The 20653-nt window shown below is 41.1% G+C and overlaps 4 protein-coding genes across 4 annotated transcripts; 3 read left to right on the top strand and 1 right to left on the bottom strand.

Annotated features, from left to right (window-relative positions):
• Positions 1 to 2594: 2594 nt before the first annotated feature.
• Positions 2595 to 6101, bottom strand: LOC136942534 (cation channel sperm-associated protein 2-like). Its single transcript, XM_067235476.1, has 13 exons — positions 6090 to 6101; positions 5795 to 5966; positions 5448 to 5624; positions 5225 to 5293; positions 4939 to 5111; positions 4625 to 4786; positions 4141 to 4265; positions 3762 to 3940; positions 3564 to 3663; positions 3450 to 3476; positions 3262 to 3326; positions 3005 to 3163; positions 2595 to 2626 (listed from the first exon to the last, which is right to left on the bottom strand). The coding sequence occupies exons 1-13, from the start codon at positions 6099 to 6101 to the stop codon at positions 2595 to 2597; spliced, it is 1452 nt and encodes a 483-aa protein (XP_067091577.1).
• A 525-nt stretch (positions 6102 to 6626) lies between these two features.
• Positions 6627 to 11909, top strand: pdia3 (protein disulfide isomerase family A, member 3). Its single transcript, XM_067234285.1, has 13 exons — positions 6627 to 6893; positions 8109 to 8187; positions 8314 to 8431; positions 8587 to 8694; positions 8842 to 8971; positions 9186 to 9302; positions 9410 to 9535; positions 9821 to 10003; positions 10121 to 10229; positions 10661 to 10789; positions 10886 to 10965; positions 11129 to 11186; positions 11323 to 11909. Exons 1-13 carry the CDS (start codon positions 6760 to 6762, stop codon positions 11428 to 11430), a joined length of 1479 nt encoding a protein of 492 aa, XP_067090386.1. The 5' UTR covers positions 6627 to 6759; the 3' UTR covers positions 11431 to 11909.
• A 459-nt stretch (positions 11910 to 12368) lies between these two features.
• On the top strand, positions 12369 to 15438 carry isg20 (interferon stimulated exonuclease gene). Its single transcript, XM_067234778.1, has 4 exons — positions 12369 to 12437; positions 12953 to 13720; positions 13894 to 14094; positions 14386 to 15438. The coding sequence occupies exons 2-4, from the start codon at positions 12971 to 12973 to the stop codon at positions 14584 to 14586; spliced, it is 1152 nt and encodes a 383-aa protein (XP_067090879.1). The 5' UTR covers positions 12369 to 12437; positions 12953 to 12970; the 3' UTR covers positions 14587 to 15438.
• Positions 15439 to 16401: 963 nt separating this feature from the next.
• rlbp1b (retinaldehyde binding protein 1b) lies at positions 16402 to 20401 on the top strand. The gene is made up of 8 exons (XM_067235305.1): positions 16402 to 16439; positions 17274 to 17317; positions 18005 to 18133; positions 18336 to 18540; positions 18731 to 18909; positions 19218 to 19376; positions 19476 to 19586; positions 19762 to 20401. Exons 2-8 carry the CDS (start codon positions 17306 to 17308, stop codon positions 19888 to 19890), a joined length of 924 nt encoding a protein of 307 aa, XP_067091406.1. The 5' UTR covers positions 16402 to 16439; positions 17274 to 17305; the 3' UTR covers positions 19891 to 20401.
• Positions 20402 to 20653: the final 252 nt, after the last annotated feature.

Here is a 20653-nt window from a genome sequence, read left to right as displayed (position 1 = left end):
TGTTCTTTGCCAGTGTTCATTCATGTCTTATGTTTAATTTCTAAGCTGATTTTTACCTCAGCATGAAAGGGAAGCTTTGAGTGACTTACAGTAAGTGGGTGCCATGGTAACCAGGCTGTGGAGCGTGATTGAGATCAGCCTGGTAGGGATTGGTTTCATCAGGTAAAAATATTGAACTTATAGCATAACAACGGTATTGTGCAAACAAATCTCTTTGCTATACCAAGACTTATGGTCAAAAGGGAAATTACATTGATGGTTTGTACTGTTTAATTGTAATAATCATTGTATCGATCAATATCAAATGTGTTGTTAAAGCATGTGTTTGTTTTACTGATTGTACAGGATTCACTACTGACGTAATCTTTTGCGCAACACACGGATAATGAGGGAGCATGTCTCGGTCCAATTAATCTTACTTGCTCACACCACAAAGACTGTTATGAAGACAGTTAAGAGAGGAAGTGTTTTGGTTACAGGACCAAGGAATCCCTATCACTGTCCAAGAAGTCTGTCTGCTCCAGAAAGATTTGAAAAGGGTTTGGAGAGCCACTAAAAAACACACACCCACACACACAAAGACACACACTTATTCACCATAGTGTGGCTCCTTGAAGCATTGTGCTGCAACCCTTGATCTTGGCTTCAGATTAGGCAAGGAACTGGTGAGGTGCATGTTGCCATGGAAAAATCTTACAGAAGGATAAGGTGGGCTGTGTCGGTACAGCCACCAAATCCCATCTGAGCTGAAAACATAGTTGGGCCTTCATCAAATGCACAGTACTATAGTACAAAACACAATGTTGTCTGGCATGTGTTTACAATCAGGTTAGAGTGTAATACTTTTCCCCCCAATATTCATGATTAATCAAACTATAATTCTGTCATTCATATTTACGTAACAATGCACTTCAGATAGCTAGGTTCTTGAGCTAACTGTGTCTGTAAAATGAAAAACAACACGAGAACTGTCTCCCTGAATTCCTTCCATCCCTTCATTGGAACTCAATTATACCCTTCTCAAATGGGCGCATAAAAGGGAAAGCATTTCCTGTTGCACAGTGTAACTGTAAACAGGGCAGCCAGCATCCGTGTCACCCTTTATGAGATTACTACTGGTATGGACATAGGCCAAAGGCGGACACCAGAGCAGAACTAAAGGCAAACTGAGGCGCTCTGACTGGGGTTGAAAGATAGGGAGTGAAGATTTACAAAGAGAAAGTAAAAAGGGAATATTAAGAGAGCTGAGGTTAGTTCGCTCACAAATGACACACAGATATAGGAGATGTGTGTGCACCCTCTATTGGTCATGTATTGAAACTACAAGGCTATTTATGTTTAATGCTACTAAAAGGGAGATTTTTTTTACAAAATGGCCTTAAAGAGTAAAGAGCAAGTGGGTGCGGGATTTTGGGTGGGGAATATTCATTTTAGGGCCTCTTCAAATGCTTGATGTGATACATGACCACGGCTGATTATCATACACAGCCCCTCCCTGAAGTATGTTTAGTTTTTATACATTTCAAGACCTAAAAATGTAGGAACTCATTCAATAAATACTAAGAACAGTGGTCTGGCATTAGTACGTTACATTTACATTTTACATTTAGTCATTTAGCAGACGCTCTTATCCAGAGCGACTTACAGTAAGTACAGGGACATCCCCCCGAGGCAAGTAGGGTGAAGTGCCTTGCCCAAGGACACAAAGTCAGTTTGCATGACCGGGAATCGAACTGGCAACCTTCGAATTACTAGCCCGATTCCCTCACCGCTCAGCCACCTGACTCCCCCCCTACCAGTAAATCTAGATGTGAGGAAACATTGTTTAGCCATAATGAGGTTATTGTACATCACACTTTTTCGTCCTGCATTATAATTCAAAATTGTACGTAGTTACATTCTAATTTAGGCAATTTAAAGTTATTTTTGTCGTTGTCGTTATCTGCCGCTTGTCCGGGGGTCGGGTCGCGGGGGCAGCAACCTAAGCAGGGAGGCCCAGACTTCCCTCTCCCCGGCCACTTCCACCAGCTCTTCCTGGGGGACCCTGAGGCGTTCCCAGGCCAGCCGAGAGACATAGACATAGTTATTTTTGTAAAATATGTTATATTTTACATTTAGTCTTTTATTTTTTAAGCATTTTAAGCAAAAAATGTCCAAATGTTCTAAAGTTTCCATATAAGAATCACCCAACATTCTGTTGTTTTTATCAATGTTCAATCTTTGCCTCAGAAACTCATTACAAGGAGGAGTTTCTTTAGCTTTCGGTGAAATAGGGAGAGTGTATTGTTGTATTTCTGATTATAATTTATTTAAGATAATCTTTGAATACAGTTCTTTTTCATGTATTCTTGAATTCATCAAATGTATAACAGACCAAATACCTCTCTACACCCAATCACACAACATTAGGATTTTCTTTTACCTCCCTGTGACACATTAAAGTACCTAGAAAGGGCACTCACAAATATTTGTTTTCAAAGAACTACAGCTATGAAATGAACACTGGACACAAAATACTGGGAAGAATATTATGATTAGAATATTCATTTGGATTTTCCAAAAAATATGGCGAATTGAGCCAGAGTTGGTGCATCCTATGAGTCATGCAGGTTTAGCAGAGACTGGACTGTGGAAAGACAGACAGAGGGTGTGTTTGTACAGTATACTGATGTTGATTTAGACTGTTATAATTCTAGTACTTACATACCTACTCTATCCTTACAACAAAGTAACACCCTTACCTTTTAGACTACAACATACAAGTCAAAGTACAGAGGGTGGGGCATTATATACTAAGCACACATGATCCTTGTCACACATAGAGCAAGCCTAACCTACAATAAAGTAGGTGCTTCCTTGTGTGTCCACAGATTTAAAATGATTGTTCTGGTGTAAGTCTAGGCTACGACACCTACCCTATGCCCGCCCTTAAGTAGGCATTTCGAATTGTAAGGACATTTCTTGAAATCTAATTAGGGCTATTACTGTGTGTATTGCTTCGCACCTGCAATGTTCTGCAGCCTCTGGCGTTCGTCCAGGTTGTACTGCAGCATCTCCATCAGCTCAAAGTACCTGAAGAGTGAGTCCCTGGGCCAAGTGACCTTCTCATCCTCCTCCTGTTCTTGCATCACCATCATATTCTCTTCCATATAGGTATCCCAGTCTGAAGAAACACACACACAAAAACGCACTTCATATTAATATAAAAATATCCAGTCCAACTATTATCCTTACTCACTAACTTATCGTGCAATGACTCACCATTGTCATTAAGGTTAGATTTAATTGACTTTAGATGTCCGGGTACTTCTGCGACTTTGCCCTGCCTACAATTCAAACTTCATGTTTATTTTCCTATCGTGATAATATTTCATATACAGTGTTTCAAATGTGCAAAATGGCTTTGTAGGCCAAATAGGTGTAGTCCAAATATTGAGAGGTAATCTTACCCAACTAATTGCAACTGGCTTCTTCTCCTACAAAACAAGACAATATAAATCGGATGAGTTTTTTTTAACAGAAATTATGTAAGTGATTATATTTGTTTACATATTTGCCCTCACCTGTTGATGATCTCAGCCTTGAACATATCTGCCTTAGCCTGGATCTCAATCTGTTGGACCTCTTTGAACAGATTTTGACGTATAGCCTGGAAGTTGTTCACTTGATGGACAATCAACAAATCAGTATACTTGTACAGTCTCAAGTCTCAACAAAATACACAGAAATAAATGCCAAAATGTAAGCAAAGAAATACCAACCCATAATCCCCACAAAGATGTTACGGAATATGAAGGAGCCAATGAGCAGCCAGAGAATAATGTACAGCCCGCAGATGGCTTGGTTCAGTTCGGCAACTTTCCGGGTGTCAGCGAGCAGGGCGTACCAGTGGTCCAGGGTGAAGAGGATGAAGAGTGTGATAAAGGAGTTGGTGATATCTCTGTAAAAAAGACAGAACATTAAAATGCTGTCAATTTACAACAAATGAAACAAAGAATACACAAACTATTGAAGGAGTTTCAAGGATTTTAGAAGATTCATGCTATATTCCTCCCACATTATCGTGTCAGGATTCTATAATAATAAAATCTCCTCATAATCTAGGTATATTGCCCAACACAGTCTCCATATCACACTTACTTGAAGTATTGGTTGTAGATAAGGCCTTCAACATCTGAGCGTGTGTAAGTCTGAAACAGGATCACTCCGATCACGGCAAAAATGTAGGCAAACACGATCAAGAGCATGAAAATGAATGTCATTGCCTGTAAACACAAACACATTTGTCATTACTCCATAGAAACATTTTCTCTGTTGATAATAGTCACTGAAGTAGATAACAATATTTTCCAATCAAACACATCACGTCTCCATGTTTACATTTGAACCCAACAAACAAATGACTGTCTGCGGACACAAGCTTACTCTGCTATCTCCTGAAGGAAATCAACCGGACAGAAGTGTTAAGTAATAAGCCACTTTGTAAATATCCTGATGTGGGTTTAAGCTTTGGGCTATCTATTTACCCAGGACAATCTATTATACTATATAATTTTGGGGAATAGTGTGTAAGTAGCAGTCCTTGGAACTGTGCTGTGTATTCTAAGTAGAAACAAGGTGTTACCTTAAAAGCTTTAGAGACAGCCAAAATGATGAGACGAATCTGTCGGAACTTGGTGACTATCTTCAGGGTGCGGAGAATACGGAACTTTCTCAGAAGCTCCACAAACACCATTCCAGTGGCATCCTTCCCATAGATGGCTTTCACAATCTCTGGTAGAACTGACTAGGAGAACAAAAAAGGAGAAAAAAGGAAATTACATTTCTGAGGTAACTGCTAGACTATAAGAATCCCACTAAACCTGTAGATGAAGACTAGTCCATATTATACTGGGGGTTGGTACAGTATATGTATTATGGGGGTTGGCAGACTCTTACCACTATGGTGACAACAAAATCAAAGATGTTCCATGTGCTTTTCCAAAACACCCAGAAGTTGTCCATCCACTTGAGGAAGATCTCTAAGAAGAAGATGGCCAGAATGCTCCAGTCCAACATGTCCAAAACCAGCTTCAAGATATGCAGATTGGGGTCCATGTTGTCAAAAATCTCTGGAGCAGAAAAAATAAACTTTGCTGTGATGTTTGTTGTAAATGTTGTCAACAATACAGGTATGGACTTGAAATAGTAAAAGCACCCTAAAATTTGAGAGATTTGTTCTAACCTGCTTGGATCTCCAGTACAACAGTGTTCAGAATAATGAGGACAATAATGATATTTGAAAACATTTTACCTGGAAACATGAAGTCAAGGATTATTTTATATCAATAATAATCAGGAGATCAAATGTATCCACTTAACAAATGGCCCTAGCAGGATAGGGGATAAAATGTCCTTGAGTCCATGGTCTATGCTTAAGGTTTTTCCATTCCAGGCTGAAAGGATACTCTCTATAATCCAGTGTGCGAACATGTTCAAGGGTGGATACTTGGATTGACAGTTCTTCAGTCTTCCCTGGCGACGGTGGTCCATGGTAACAGCAGTGTTGCCTCTCTGAGGAGAGATCTCAAAGCGCACAAGCTGGTGTGTGTCCTTCCCCATCAGGCTTTTGTAATTATCCTTGTCTGTACAAGGAACACATGTACACACACACACACACACACATATATATATATATATATATATATACAGTACTGTGCTAAAGTCTTATGCAAAAATGTAAACATTTAATTCAATTTAAAAGTAAAGTAAAAATGTTATGAAAAGACAACAACAATTCTCTCATTGAACCCACCAAACACATCTTTTGTACAGTATTTGGGACATCCTCTCTGTTCCACTTGAAACAGATCAAGCAAGTCAAAGTTTTGGATGAGCTTGGACCTTACTACATCTGCCCTGGGAAGAAACTTCTCATGGGTTGTCTTGGCACTCTTATTCAGGCAGCTGTGGGAGGTTTGGGGCTCCTGTGGGAGAATACATCTTAAGACATGCAATTATCTCCAATGATTTCAAGAATGTTTACAAACAAAAAGTATCTATTAGTTGATTTATGAAGTTCAATGCTAGACAATCTTTAAAAATCTTACCTCAGTCCCCATTTTATGTTAGTTTGTCAGTGATGTTCACGCAAAAGAAAACCATCTTGCAAGAAGCGTTCCTGCTAACTGAAGTAACTTTCTCATAAAACAGTGATGAACTTTCATAATATAAGACGTCATAATGAACTTGGTATGTACAGTTACTATGGAGATCTTTACTGCGTGACATTTCGAGTGTGTTTTTGCAATAGATTACAAAGTTTTAATTTAATTTTGTTTTATGCATAGAAAAACGAAACAAAAATATTTTTCATTCGATTTTTGCATATTTGTAATCAATCAGAGCCATGGATCATAGGTGTGGTGTAAAAGTTATGTTTCCGATTAAAATTACGGTAGGGGCTTGAATAATTTGTATTAGTGAAACGCGGAAACCATGTGTGCCAAACTCTGATTGGCTGATAGACGTAGAATGACGCTGTTCAAAATCCAATGGTGAGATGCCACACTTTGGTTACTTTCAGAAGCCCCGGTAATGCACATCCTTAACATTGCCACTGACGCTTTCTCTTTCTTTATCTAGTATTGCATCCGACATTCGGTCTATGAAAGAAAATCAATTAACATATCCTGTCATTGTAGTAGTCGTTTACAACAATATTTCATACAGAAATAACGACTTTAGTTTGCTGAATTGAAGACATTTGCGCGGCATACAATGTTGAAATTAATAATATTCGCCTTTCTCGCCGGGGCTGCCTGGGCCAGTGATGTGATTGAATTCACGGATGACGATTTTGACAGTAATATCGGAGACCACCCGCTTATCCTTGTGGAATTCTTCGCGCCATGGTAAGTTTGTCCCTAATTGTTGTGGGTGCTTGGTAATGGCTGTGAATGAAAGCAAAAGCCGTAACCAACAACCTAGCCGTAGTTCAAATTCTGCGGCAAGTAACGACGTGACAGCTAGCGTTAGTTTCCAGCTTTCCAGAATAATTTGAGTAAACAAGCCAGGTGCCTGCACACAGTAGTTGCGCGTGAGAATGTGTAGGTAGTATTTTCTAGTGTAGGATTCGGAAGAGTAGGCTACACACACTGAAGTTCTAACAGTTTTCGTAGTTGAAGTAGCTAGAAACTAGCTAGCTCTAGCTACTAGGACAGTTTGCTTGCAACTGCAGTGCTAAAGGGCCAGCAAAATACACTTTTTTTTCTTAATCTGCTCTCCTGCTGCACGTTCTGTTAGTCTGTTTCAATCATAAAATGTGTCATTGCATTGGTTAACTTTGTGTTGGTGTAACGATTGATAGGCTATGTGCTCCAACCTCGCTCTTTACCTAGTTTATTGCTAGTCTTCCTGGCTATAGGAATAGTCAATATGGAATGGCATCTTGACCGTTCAACCCAGTTTTGCAGTGACTGTATGATGGCTATAGTTTACTTTGGTTCTTACTTTGTTTACTTAAATTATTTAAACTAACATGGGATGGCTTCCGTTCAAGGTGTGAATTAGCCAGCTATACTAGCTACCAGGAAAGTTAGCCAGGGGGTTGGCCTGTCGCTGTTGTAACGTTTTGATTCGTCAGTGAAGTTAGGGTGGCCACTCCTGATTCGTGTTTGAGACTCTTCTATAGTTCATTAATGTTGTCAAACTTGAATAGGATAAACTCAATATGTCAAATCGAAAGCATCTAGAAATGAACTAGAACTGCGTACTTAACACGTTCTCGATATAGATAGATATGTTTGTATAAATATGGTTAGTTATATATACACACATAGGTTAGATAATTATCATTACATGTTTAGATGGCAAGGGATTGTAAAGAGTAGCACGACCAAATACCTGTACTTTTTACAAATGATAATAAACCACAGTTAGTGCAACAGTGTTTCCTGCATTAAATTGCACCAGCTCAGAATCTAATGTATCTGATATATCTTGGTTGTATCAAATTCCTCACTGAAGTAGCTTTCCTAGATATCTCACGAACTTGAATAGCTGGCATGGACAAGCTTTTGTGTTGTGCGCGACATCCATAACCCTTCGCTCTCGCATGTCTTTCACAGGTGTGGCCATTGTAAACGATTAGCTCCTGAGTTCGACGCGGCCGCCACCCGTTTAAAAGGCATTGTCTCATTGGCTAAGGTACGGCTACCCCGCAATTCACATTAGTCAGCCAAATGTTTGAGAACAATATTCAGACTTTTTTCTGTTCTCATTATTAAAACCCACTTTGAACCCTACATTTTAATCACTAGCCTTATGCTTCAGGTTGACTGCACAGCCAACAGCAACGTGTGCACGAAATACAAGGTCAGCGGCTACCCAACACTGAAGATATTTAGAGATGGGGAGGACTCTGGTGCCTATGATGGTCCTAGAACTGCAGGTATGTGAAACAGATTGGGGTCTTAAACCTTATGTTTATGCTGTGGTGTTTTGGATTTCTCCCCTTCCGTCCCTCTATCCTGCTCCCTCTCACACCCTCTTCCACTCGCGTCCTCTTCCTCTCTTTCTCACTCGTCTCCTTTTTGTCTTTGTCAGATGGAATTGTCAGCCATCTAAAGAAGCAGGCAGGCCCAGCTTCTGTGGAAATCAAGACAGTAGCAGAGTTTGAGAAGTATGTTGGGGGGCGTGATGCCAGTGTTATTGGTAAGTGGCTGCAAGGACCGTCCCTTCTGAAGATGTCTAACTACTGCTGTGCTTTACGCTAAGAGGTGTGGTTTGGAGGTTCAATATACATGCTTGCTTGTAAGGAAGAACCACATCATGAAATGCCATCGCTATGTCTGTCTCCAGGTTTCTTTGCTGATGGGGGAAGCCCAGCCCAAGGAGAGTTCCTCAAGGCAGCCAGTGCACTTAGGGAGTCCTACCGCTTTGCACATACCAACTCTGAGGATCTTCTCCAGACACACAACATCGAGGGAGAGTAAGTAGTTGTTGAATTTCATTGATTTAAGTTACTACCTGTCACGTACTGAGGTTTAATTCCAGGTTGGGAAACGTTAGCAGGCAATGTTATAAGTGTGGTAATACTCCCAGGTCATGGACTAGATTACTGTACAAATGCGTGTTGCTGACCCAGTTACTGTAGATGGGATGGTAGAAGGACACTTGTATGACCTGTTCCTGTTGGTTCACAGGGGAATCCATCTGTTCCGCCCACCTCGTCTGAGCAACAAATTTGAAGAAAACACAGTATCTTTCGACTTGGAGAAATTCACCAGTGCAAATATAAAGATGTTCATTCAGGACAACATGTGAGAATTAATATGGTTATATTTGTAATAGTAGAGGATCCTTTAGTGATGCCTTTTGTGTGTGTGTGTAACAAAAATATTAATTAAAAACATTTTACCCCCGTTAGTTTTGGTATTTGCCCACACATGACTGAGGATAACAAGGACCAACTGAAGGGCAAAGACCTGCTTGTGGCCTACTATGATGTGGACTACGAGAAAAACCCCAAGGGCTCCAACTACTGGAGGAATAGGTCAGGGCTCCACTCCACCCATAACTGTGAAAATGCATTTCTCTAAAGATCGTGCCGGACCCACAGATATGTGTCTGTTTTCTTGAGAACCATAGCGGTTATAACTTCATGGTTATGTAAACTTGATTAGATGTGTAGATTGCTTACACATTCTGTCAAATGTATTCATGATCTTGCGGTGTGGGTTCTGCTTGAGAGGAAGAGTGAAAAACTAAATGTTTTACATTCAATTTTAGTCTATGGTATTCAACAAATAACACGATTTTGGCTTCCATGTCTTCCCAGAGTGATGAAAGTGGCTAAGAGCTTCCTGGATCAGGGGGAGAAGATGAGCTTTGCTGTGGCCAGCAAGAACAGCTTTAGCCAGGACATCTCAGAGATGGGTTTAGATGCCAGTACAGGGGAGGTGCCCGTGGTCGCTATCCGCACTGCCGCCGGAGACAAATTTGTTATGTCTGAGGAATTCTCGTAAGTGTCCAAACCACACAGTGTTCTTATCAATGGTTGACTGGAGAAAATGTTGCTCTTGATAAGCATTCAATCATGTTGAAATTGAAGTAAATATATTGGTATGTTTCCATACAGTCGTGACGGAAAAGCCCTGGAGCGTTTCCTGCAGGACTACTTTGATGGCAAGCTGAAGCGCTACCTCAAGTCTGAGCCCATACCAGAGAACAACGATGGACCAGTCAAGGTGAGGAAGTCCAGGTGTATGACCCCCCTAATTTAGACTTGGACCCCCCCCCCCAAAAGAAGAAAAAACAACAGGTCGGGGGGGTTGATCTGTTTATATCGTTCTTACCTGTAATCATAAATATTACTTTACGCCCTGGAGAAGAAGTTGACCCCCCCCCCCCCCCCCCGATTGTCATTGTATAATTTGTATTCTGAGTGACTGCTAGATTCTTGGCAGGTTGAGATGTCAATTACGTGAATTATTTCAGTTTAAAGTCTTAGAAATGCCTACATTTAGAATGTTGAGCCAATTCTACAGTGTCTAACCCAGTGTGGTATAGGTTTAGGGTTTATATCATGGCGTAAAATCAAGTAAATTATGGGTTAATCTCAAGTAACTGTGTTCTAAACCTGACCTATTTCCATTCCTTTCCTATGTTTCTTCCCAAGGTTTTGGTGGCTGAGAACTTTGATGCCATTGTCAACGATGACAGCAAGGACGTGCTGATTGAGTTCTATGCTCCCTGGTGTGGCCACTGCAAGAGCCTGGAGCCGAAATACAAAGAGCTGGGAGAGAAGGTGAGGGTCGGATTGAAAACATGGCTGCCTGTAATATTTGTGTTCCTGAATTTTGTTTGTACCCAACAGCATAACTTATTTATCCTCAATTTACAGTTGTCCAGTGATCCCAGCATTGTCATTGCCAAGATGGATGCCACAGCCAATGATGTGCCATCCCAGTATGATGTCAGGGGGTAAGTTAAGCCTTGGAAGTCTTTAAACAGATTTTTTGGAAATGATATTTGAGGCTGTATTGTTCTGATGAATCAAAGCCGTATCTTATACAGGCTGAAGTGGTCTGTGTAAAACATGAGTTATTGATACTACTCTTCATCACGATCGTCTATTTTCCTACAGATTCCCTACCATCTATTTTGCTCCAGCTGGGCAGAAGAAAAGCCCAAAGAAATATGAGGTTGGTCCTAATTCATATAAAGTTCATAGTTCTTGCATTGTCTTAAATATCTGGTCTTTATTTGGGGCTTGATACCCCCTCTAAGGTAGAGCCTTTAGACCACGTTAACATGTAATTGTCCCTGCTTTCATTTCAGGGAGGCCGTGAGGTCAATGACTTTATCGCATACCTGAAAAAGGAGGCCACCAACCCACTGGTGGCCCAGGAGGAGCCTAAAAAGAAGAAGAAGAAGACTGAGCTATAAATACCGTTCATCACTGAACCAACATCCTGCGGAGGGAAATATCCTGATGGAGAACAAAACTATAGTTACAAATCTTTTAGTGAACTACGGAAATGCTCTGTCCCCAGTTGCAATGAAGGGCCCCCTGCGCACACACACACACACACTTAGTCACAATTAACACCAGAAGCACTTACAGAAGCTCTGGTACTGTGCGGGCCCTTCCTTGGGTCCTGCTGCTGTGGGAACACTGTGTGGTGGACAGAGCCTACCTGATTTAAATGTATGGAAGAGGGACGGCTTTCAAATCAAGATTATTTCCCTGGTCTGTACCTCAGACTGATGCACTTTGGTTTGAGACCAATTCCAGTCATTTATTGCTTAGTTTTGTTTTACTGGATGAGGGGGGTTTATGGTGAATTCCGTTTGTCTGTTTTGTACCACATCTTTGTTTTTGTACATTTGGAAGGATTGTGAAATAAAAAGGCCCATAAAACCAATTTTGAAGAAAGATTATTTGTTTTATTATCCTTTCATTCCTGCATTTCAAATCAGTGGGATGTGTTTTGTACTTTCCTGTTCATTATCTTTGATAAACAACTTGTGTTAATGACGAATTGCACAATTTAAAATCAAATGTTGACTATTGTATGGTATGGTGTTTTGACCAATCATAATTCGTTATGACCTAAGAATTTCCATATGTACATTGTTAGTGTACATGTGTAGATGTAGGCCTGTATAGACAGACATATTTTGCACATTGGTTTTTACCACATACAGCACAACTGTATTATAGAGATTTTGAAGGTCAAGCTGAATCTTTTAACTGGTTTTGATTGTAGTGGGCAGGTTACTCCTGTGGATGGCATCAACGGCCACAATGGCTTATAGACTGTATGAACAGTCGTCAACGAGGAAGTGAGGGGACCAATCATAACGATGTTTTCTGAACCTGTCGGAAGCATACGGTCTGTGGTAGGAAGTAGGAAACTCGATTTCTGGCTCGAGTACACGTGTCGACAAAGGTAACCAGCTTTTTATAATATTATGATTTTAATGTATATACGAGTGATACAATACGTTTGCAGCGACATTGTTCTAGTTAAGCAGCTCAAAGCATGTATCGAATTGACGTGGAATAATCAGTAGCCCTAAGTGTGTAAGATATCCAGCTAGCATAGCAAAAGGCTAACAGACATCGGCTTGACTCGTTAAATCAGTATTTTTTTTAACTCTTGGCTCTGTACAAAATAATCGTGAGTTATAGTTACTGGCTAGTTAATAACGCAACTGTTATTGCTAGTTGCTTGTTATTGGGTAGTTATAGTGTGGTGTGCTACACTTTTTCCAGTCATGGACACCTATATTATCAATAAAAAAGAAAGATATTTTAAAGGAATGTGACCCACGAATGGAAAAGTACCTGCTGTTACAAATGGCAAATAAACTTGAACTGTGGTTTGAGACATCGACAGCTCATTGTCTTTTAAATGTTTATTATAAAAGTATAATGTTCAACCTTTGCCCTGTGTTTATGCAGATGTGACACCAACATTGCATGGCCAGTGCAATGTCTGAAGCAGGAATTTCTAATGGGAGAAAACCCCATAACAATTCTTCATGGGGACTTATCAACGAAAGACATTTTGCCAGTAAAACCATGCTACTACATGCTGTGGAGAATTCCAAAGCAAGGAAGAGACTGCAAAGGAAAAATAAAATAACGAATTTGAAAAGAAGGAAAATAGAACACGACGAAGAAAAGCTGGACATTGCTAGAGCAGTGAAAAAGAAAAAGTTGTGTTCAGAGCACACAGATAATCTAAAACAAGAAACTGAAACATCTACTTTGAACTCCGAAGATTCATGGATGCATGAATCTAATTTTGTACTGCCATTATCATCTCCTGTAAAGGTTTCCCTGACGTCTGGTTTGAGGCATACCCAAGTACCAAACCAGCAGCACACTTTAAATAAAAGGCATTTGCCTGCAGCTCTCGGAGAGTGTTGGGAGGTGGACAGTGGGTTCTCGTCCGAGGCTAGCCCTCCGGCAAGCGGACGCAGCTCACCCTACAACAGCTTGTGCCAGGGCATGGTGGTTGCCATGGACTGCGAAATGGTGGGCACCGGGCCGGGTGGACGCTGTAGTGAACTGGCTCGCTGCAGCCTCTTGGATTATCATGGCAACGTCATTTACGACAAGTATATCCGCCCATGCCAGCCAGTGACCGACTACAGGACTCGCTGGAGTGGTATCCGGAAGCACCACCTCCAAAATGCCTTACCCTTCTCTGAGGCAAGGGCAGAGGTAAGGGAATAGGCCAAGTCCCTTGCCATTAGGCTACTCCTCAGGCCTGATGGTCAAACTTCTTCAACCCCCAACTGTACACTCTTAAGCCTCTTCCAGACACACAGACATTCACACACAAGATGTAGAGTGTCTGAAGTAGTAGTATACTAACATACCTCTCCTTTTTCCAGATACTTGAGATAATACAGGGGAAAGTCGTAGTTGGCCATGCTCTCAATAATGACTTCCAGGCCCTGGACTTCAACCATCCATGTCACATGAAGAGGGACACTAGCAGTACGCGCCTGCTCAGGCAATTGGCTGGTTACCCCGTCAGACACTGCATCTCATTAAAAATTCTGGCCAATAAGCTACTAGACAGAGAAATCCAGGTGAGGCCCACTCATATCGTAACCTGGTCATATTTTAAAGTTCAAAAGTGGCCATTTTGGGGTTCAGCTTTTGGAATCATAGACATATTAGCTGAATGCTCTAAGAGTCAGGTGTGACTGTTGAATTTAGCTTTGACTGTGACCAGATCTAGTGGACTTCTGCTGTAAAGCTTTTATGCAAGAACCTTGATCTCTTTTGCCAGTGTGTATGGGTGTCATTATTGTGGCTCAATAATACATGTTGGATGTCAGTTAACTCTTTGACAAAAGCTAAATGTTCTTCCTGTGCAGGTGGGTAGGAGGGGCCACTGCTCGGTGGAGGATGCCCGGGCAGCCCTGGACCTGTACAAGCTAGTGGAGAAGGACTGGGAACAGAACTTTCCAGACAAGTTAATGGACAAGGGTCCCTCTGGCCCCCTTGACCCTGCAAACTCCAGCCAATACATGCAGGACCAATACTGGCCAGAGAACCTGGTTGAGGATAGCCAGTGAGAGGAGTGGGAGGGGTAACATTAGAAAGATTTTGGTGTGACCTTGAGGATTGGAGAAATGCAAGTAAATGGAACACCTAATTTACACAGATGGATGAGTTGTAATTGAATGGTGTCCTTCTCCGGTCTGACAGTGTGGAAATCTCAGACAAACATATTTAAACCACAGTTCTAGCATTTTATTATGTGGCAATCCTACTACTGCTGCCCTTTATGGCAAGTTATGGTCTCATTCAATAAAAAACTTTACTCAGTATCCCACATACATTAGTAGATTAGTACGATTGATTTGACAACATTTGTTCTTGAAGTGAGTCATTGTGAACCAAAAACAATGCCCGGCCTTGTATCTAGCTGAGATGACGTGTGGGACAGGTAATCTGGTAAAAGTGTTTTACTGAAATACATTTGAAAAAGTGTAGTTTTTGGAATTAAATGGGTTTTAAGTCTGTTACTGTTGTCGTAACTAGTTAAAAACAAAAAAACTGCATACTATGTTGTGTGTTTTAATGGCTGTTTGCAATGCAGTTTCATTTAGAAGTGGTTTCATCATGATTTGGCCATGATATCAAACATGATGAGGTTTTTTTTCCTACAAAAAACTTAACTTTGGTCATGAATAGTGCTCTGTCAAATACCTGACTAAACACACACAATGACCTCACAATGTTACCTCCCTTTATAAGGGTTTATTTATGGAACTTTTTGAGGTTTTAGTTGACAAGTCATGTTTTATTAAATGTTTAACAGCAACAGATTGTTACAGAAACTGACATGTAAACATTGTATGCTTCTCTACTGTAAAGATGACAGTGCCCTAATTTGATTACAATAAATTATGCATTTAAAGCATTGTCATTGGCTACTGATTTCATTTAGGTATTTGTCACTGAAAAGGCCCCAACTTGCTCTGGGTAAGTGAAAAATGCCCCTTGGTTAATGACAATTGATCATGGATTAGAACCTGGACTTATCCTTGTACTTCTGATGTTGCAAAGAGATGGTTGCTCATAGAGTGAACTGTCATTTTGGTAGCTCCAGTGTCTTGGCGGTAATATGTTTAAACTTTTCTCTCTCTGAAAAAAAGTATTTTTTTACACAGTCACCCAAAGCTTTGATTTGGCCCTGTGGCTCATGGCCTACCTTTAGCAGTACAGAGCCTGGCATTGTGTCGTCAAGCCGGGTGAGTTATACTGCCAGTCCCCCTGTGAGCGGATCAGGGCTGGTTTAACAGATTATTTCTGCTCCATTCCCCATTGCATCAGTGACAAATGTGCATGAATGACGCTAGAGCCACTTATGTTTAAGAAATTAAATCTCGAAAAGGGATCTTCTTTATAAAAAAAAGAGTTTTGGATCAAGGATCAACTAACAGTAAATACATGGGGGGACGAGGGGCAAATTGGCACCTTCCTCCCTTTCTCATTATTTTATTGTAAACCTGCTACTGCGTTCAAGTTGCACAGAGACTAACAATAGCTACTTTTCACTTGCCTAAAGCCTTGGAATTTATTTGACTCCTCCCATGTGCCCTTAAAGCACCTCTCACCTAAAAGTGTAACCCATTTGATTACAACAGACTCCTCCTCCCCTCACACCCACAAAGCTCCACCCCGTTTCCCCTTTGCCCACTCCTATTTTACAACAACCTCTTCCCCACTGGTTGAGCATCCCTATTACCTCCCCTTCCTTCTTTCTCGCTTCTTACCTATTATGCTGATTATTAGAAAAATTGGAGGGGCTTAATCCGGAGTGACGTAATAAGCCCAGGCACTACAAATCCTGTGGCCCCTCCATGCAGCTCCCCACAGACTCCTGTGACTCTCTGCAGTGCCCAGGGCCTCTCAGCTCCAGGTAAGGGTCCAACTTGACCTACTCCTTTTCCTCCTCTCCTTCAAAAGTCAGCTGGGTCCAGCTGACTTTTGTAGTGTTAATGTTTATGAAAAGTAATGCACAGTAGAATGTTGTAACTTTTGAATGTAGTAACAATAACTTTTGCTTTGTATTTCAGTGAGATTGATGGTTGATAATAATAATTTATTAAACATAGTTATGGGGATTCATTTCTGAATGAGCCTAGTTTACAAGCATTGCCTAGTTTAGCAATTCAAATGTTATATCTTTGGCTAATGGAAATTGAATTTCGAATGGAATGTCTAAATGTTCTTGTTTTCTCTCAGCTCAGGAGCAGTATTGGTAGAATGCTAACCAATCTGCTTCCTCCCCACAATTGATTTTCCGTATCTGTTTTCTATGTCATGGGTAGAGTTTCTGAAATTTTAAGTTCACTTCCAATTGTGTAGATAAAGATACATTTAAGGAAAATGTATTAAGCTCTCAGGTAATACATTTAATATTGATCTAAGTACACTCTTTTTCTTCTTGGGTCGATTGGTTTATTAGTTACTGAGAAAGTTGTATTTGCACATGGAACACAAAACCTTAGCAGGATAGTGAGCAAATGTGTGTCAGTAGACTAATAAGTCTTAAGTTTTCAAAATAGGCTAATCCTGTAGTTTAATAAGAAGAGAAAGCTAAACAAAACATCTTAATGCACCCATGATCATTTGCTGGAGGGTCGTTTGAACTAGAACACAAAGGGTGAACGGTATCTTCAGTTCTCTATCTTCATCTTATTTTCGAAAAGTAATTCCATCTGAATATTACATTTATTTTCTACATTCCCAGTGTGTCCAAGGTTGCTTTGAATACCAGAAGAAATGGCTGTCGTTGTGAGTACATTTCAGTACCTTTTTCAGTTTGCTAACTCTGTGCCAGATATTGTTTTTGTGGTGTTTAATCTTAGAAATCACTTTGTCCAATTTTACCATTACTTAAATCAGAAAATACAGAGATTATTTAGAAAATGAGGAGCTGAGTGACAATGACTATTGTTTATTGATTATATCGTCCAATGAGATGGAGGTTTATAATGTACTCCATGGACGACAGGTACGGATGACAATTATGTAACGCCCACCGGTTACACCTAAAGATAAACTCCTTCCCAATGTGACACGACATCATGGCATATCACATGGCACACGGACAATAGGGTCTCAGAAGAATGTCTCACTCCCCCTTAAACCGTGGTATCACTGGATGTTGTCAACAGGACAGCCCTTTAGCCCTGTAATCTCGGGGTTATACTAGCTTTATGCTGTGCTCATGTGAAGCAGATTAGCTGCTAATGCTAGCACTGAGGCCCCATTGATTTAGGCAACCCTCACAGACGTTAGTCGCATATTTGGGGGAGATGAGGAGGGTGTGCATGTTGCGGATTAGACGTTTTTTGAACCTCGTCTGATATTGGTCCTTTAGTTAGTCTTAGTCTTGTGAGGCTGAGGTTCGGGGCAGAGCATGATTATGTCTCAACACCGTGCCCCCCCCCCCCCCCCCTCCCTTTTTTCTTTCTGTAGACTGGAACATTCCGTATGGTGTCGGAGGAGGAGCAGGCCCTCAGGGCCAAGCTGGAGCGCCTTACGGTCAAGGATCATGGCCCTGTGTTCGGACCGTGTGCTAAGCTTCCTGACCACACCATGCAGAAGGTGATCTGTAGTTCTCTTTCTCCCTCTTTCTCACAGACGCCAAACAGGCCCACACACCTCTCACTTCCCTTGAACCTAAATTCTATTAGACCAATATCTTCCCTTCTAGATCAGTGTTGTGTTGCATTTTTCTTTGCATAAATAAACTCCAACTGTTGTGGGTTTGTGCATGTGTGTGGTCACCTTCCCCCTCTCCTTCCAGGCCAAAGATGAGCTGAACGAGACAGATGAGAAGCGAGTGTCAGCAGCCAAGGAGCTGCGGGCCATAATCAAGGAGAAGGCGGATGCAGGAGACGAGTTGGCCAAGGGGGTGCAGGACACCTTTGGGGAGAAGCCCGACTCTACACTGGTGCGCTTCATCCGTGCCAGGAAATATGACGTGCCCAGAGCCTTTGACCTCATGAAGGGTGGGTCCCTGCTTGGACTTGTCTAACACAAGCTTTGTTTCCAGCACATTTCACTTACTTTGGGATCAGTTGTTCCGATTGTAAATGTCCTATGCATTCTGTAGAACAATAGGCGATAATTCCTACCTCGACAAAGGTGTTTCACCAGACGAAAAACCACAAGATATAATAAGACTTCTTTTGTGTTCAGGTTATGTGCGCTTTAGGAAGGACTACCCTGAGCTGTTTGAGAACCTGACCCCCGAGGCGGTGCGAAGCACCATTGAGGCTGGCTACCCAGGCATCCTGTCCAGCAGGGACAAGTACGGCCGCGTGGTGCTTCTCTTCAACATCGAAAACTGGGACTACGAGGAGATCACCTTTGATGAGGTGAAACAAACGACACAGATTTGATTGATTCTCATAAGAAAACAGTAATCAAGACACTGTAGCTAAATGAATGGTTCTGGACTGTCTGATCTTTCTTATATAAAAACATGGTTTAAAAAGAAGAAAAAAAACTACCTTGATTTTGGGGGACGGCTTATCTCACTATACACCTTCTTGTTCAGGCAGATAGTATCAAATGATTTAACTTGTTACCAGTGATGATGGTCAATAACAGCACTATTATTAATTTACAATGTTATTTGAAGCCTTTCACTTAAGTAACATATGTCTCTTGTTTTGTGTGTCAGATTCTGCGTGCCTACTGTGTAATCCTGGAGAAGCTTCTGGAGAATGAAGAGACTCAGATCAATGGCTTCTGCATCATTGAGAACTTCAAGGGCTTCACCATGCAGCAAGCCTCTGGCATCAAACCCACTGAGCTTAAGAAGATGGTGGACATGTTGCAGGTAACAAACCACATTGCCAGTTATATGGGAAACAGACATTATACAGTAAATACAAAACAAGACAAATCTTCTCCATACCCGTTCTATCTCGTATTGCAGGACTCCTTTCCTGCCCGCTTCAAGGCCGTGCACTTCATCCACCAGCCCTGGTACTTCACTACCACCTACAATGTGGTCAAGCCCCTCATGAAGGGCAAGCTGCTGGAGAGAGTGAGTATAGAGGGAACAGAAAAAGCTAAAGATGTATATTAGGGCAAACATACTTTCAGTTAACTATACAGACGAGCATAAAGTGACAAAATAGCGAATGGTCTAACAATTATGATAATCATTTGTGTGAGGCTTCACCTGTTATATATGGTTTATCGATGGTCTGACTCACTAGGTGTTTGTTCATGGAGATGAGCTGGACAACTACTACAAGGAGTTTGATGCCGACATCCTGCCCTCTGAGTTTGACGGCAAGGGCTCCAAGTATGATGGCAAGGCCACAGCAGCAAAGCTGTTTGACTGAACATCAAACCCCCCGCAACCGCTCTGAACCGGGATGAGACCTTCTTACACACTTGCACAATTGGAGCAACAAACTGAACTTCAATCTAGCAGAGTGGCTTTAGAACAAGTTATGTATAAAATATTGTTATGGGTGCTTATTGCCTTGTTGATTTCAATGTCAATGGCCAACAAAACCCTTTCAACAGCACAGAAACCATTGTAGCATTAGCTTTGCCTTGTGGGCTGTTATCATTATTTTGAGGCCCTCTACAATCAAATTCACACTATGTTGTTCAGAAAAGATTGCCTTTTTCTGTGCTTTTGTTATGTCCTTTATTTGACCCACACAAAATCAGCAGGCCCTAGTATTTATGATAAACCTTATTTTTCAGTAGGCCCCCATCCTTAGGTAAGCCTCAAATCCAACAAGTGCCTGTCTAGTCTATTCTTTTGGTTTCATTTGGAAATGTATATGACGGACAAAAATAAATCCTAATTTGGTGCAGGGGCTTAACAATGACACTTCTGAAAAACTGTACAATAAAGTGTATATAAAGATGAGTCTTGCTTATCTTTAAGTTTAAATGACAGTTTCCTCAAACTGGTTTGTGAGGTATTTAAGGTAGTCCTTTGATGAGTACATATGTAGATACACAAAAATGTGACCGTGGTACTGGTTATGAAGCCACATGCCTGTACATGCTCCCAGGTTTGATACTGTTCCAGAGTTAACGTGCATTTCTTCTTCATGTCTGACAGCCAGCATTAATTCTTTAGAAGAA

This window comes from Osmerus mordax, chromosome 4 (assembly GCF_038355195.1).
Source record: "Osmerus mordax isolate fOsmMor3 chromosome 4, fOsmMor3.pri, whole genome shotgun sequence".
Taxonomy (NCBI): Eukaryota; Metazoa; Chordata; class Actinopteri; order Osmeriformes; family Osmeridae; genus Osmerus; species Osmerus mordax.
The sequence above is the reverse complement of the archived record's forward strand: the minus strand, read 5'-3'. Positions and strand labels throughout refer to the sequence as shown.

Bases quoted from the DNA above. Each gene is read 5' to 3' on its own strand.
- LOC136942534 (XM_067235476.1), bottom strand. The intron at 3,941-4,140 runs GTAAGTGTGATA...TCTTTTTTACAG, and splicing joins ATCTACAACCAATACTTCAA to AGATATCACCAACTCCTTTA. The intron at 3,327-3,449 runs GTAAGATTACCT...TTTGAATTGTAG, and splicing joins AGCCAGTTGCAATTAGTTGG to GCAGGGCAAAGTCGCAGAAG.
- pdia3 (XM_067234285.1), top strand. From the start codon at position 6,760: ATGTTGAAATTAATAATATTCGCCTTTCTCGCCGGGGCTGCCTGGGCC. The intron at 8,188-8,313 runs GTACGGCTACCC...CTTATGCTTCAG, and splicing joins GCATTGTCTCATTGGCTAAG to GTTGACTGCACAGCCAACAG. The intron at 9,303-9,409 runs GTGAGAATTAAT...TACCCCCGTTAG, and splicing joins ATGTTCATTCAGGACAACAT to TTTTGGTATTTGCCCACACA.
- isg20 (XM_067234778.1), top strand. From the start codon at position 12,971: ATGGCCAGTGCAATGTCTGAAGCAGGAATTTCTAATGGGAGAAAACCC. The intron at 13,721-13,893 runs GTAAGGGAATAG...TCCTTTTTCCAG, and splicing joins TCTCTGAGGCAAGGGCAGAG to ATACTTGAGATAATACAGGG. The intron at 14,095-14,385 runs GTGAGGCCCACT...CTTCCTGTGCAG, and splicing joins TACTAGACAGAGAAATCCAG to GTGGGTAGGAGGGGCCACTG.
- rlbp1b (XM_067235305.1), top strand. The intron at 18,910-19,217 runs GTGAAACAAACG...TTTGTGTGTCAG, and splicing joins AGGAGATCACCTTTGATGAG to ATTCTGCGTGCCTACTGTGT. The intron at 19,587-19,761 runs GTGAGTATAGAG...CTGACTCACTAG, and splicing joins AGGGCAAGCTGCTGGAGAGA to GTGTTTGTTCATGGAGATGA.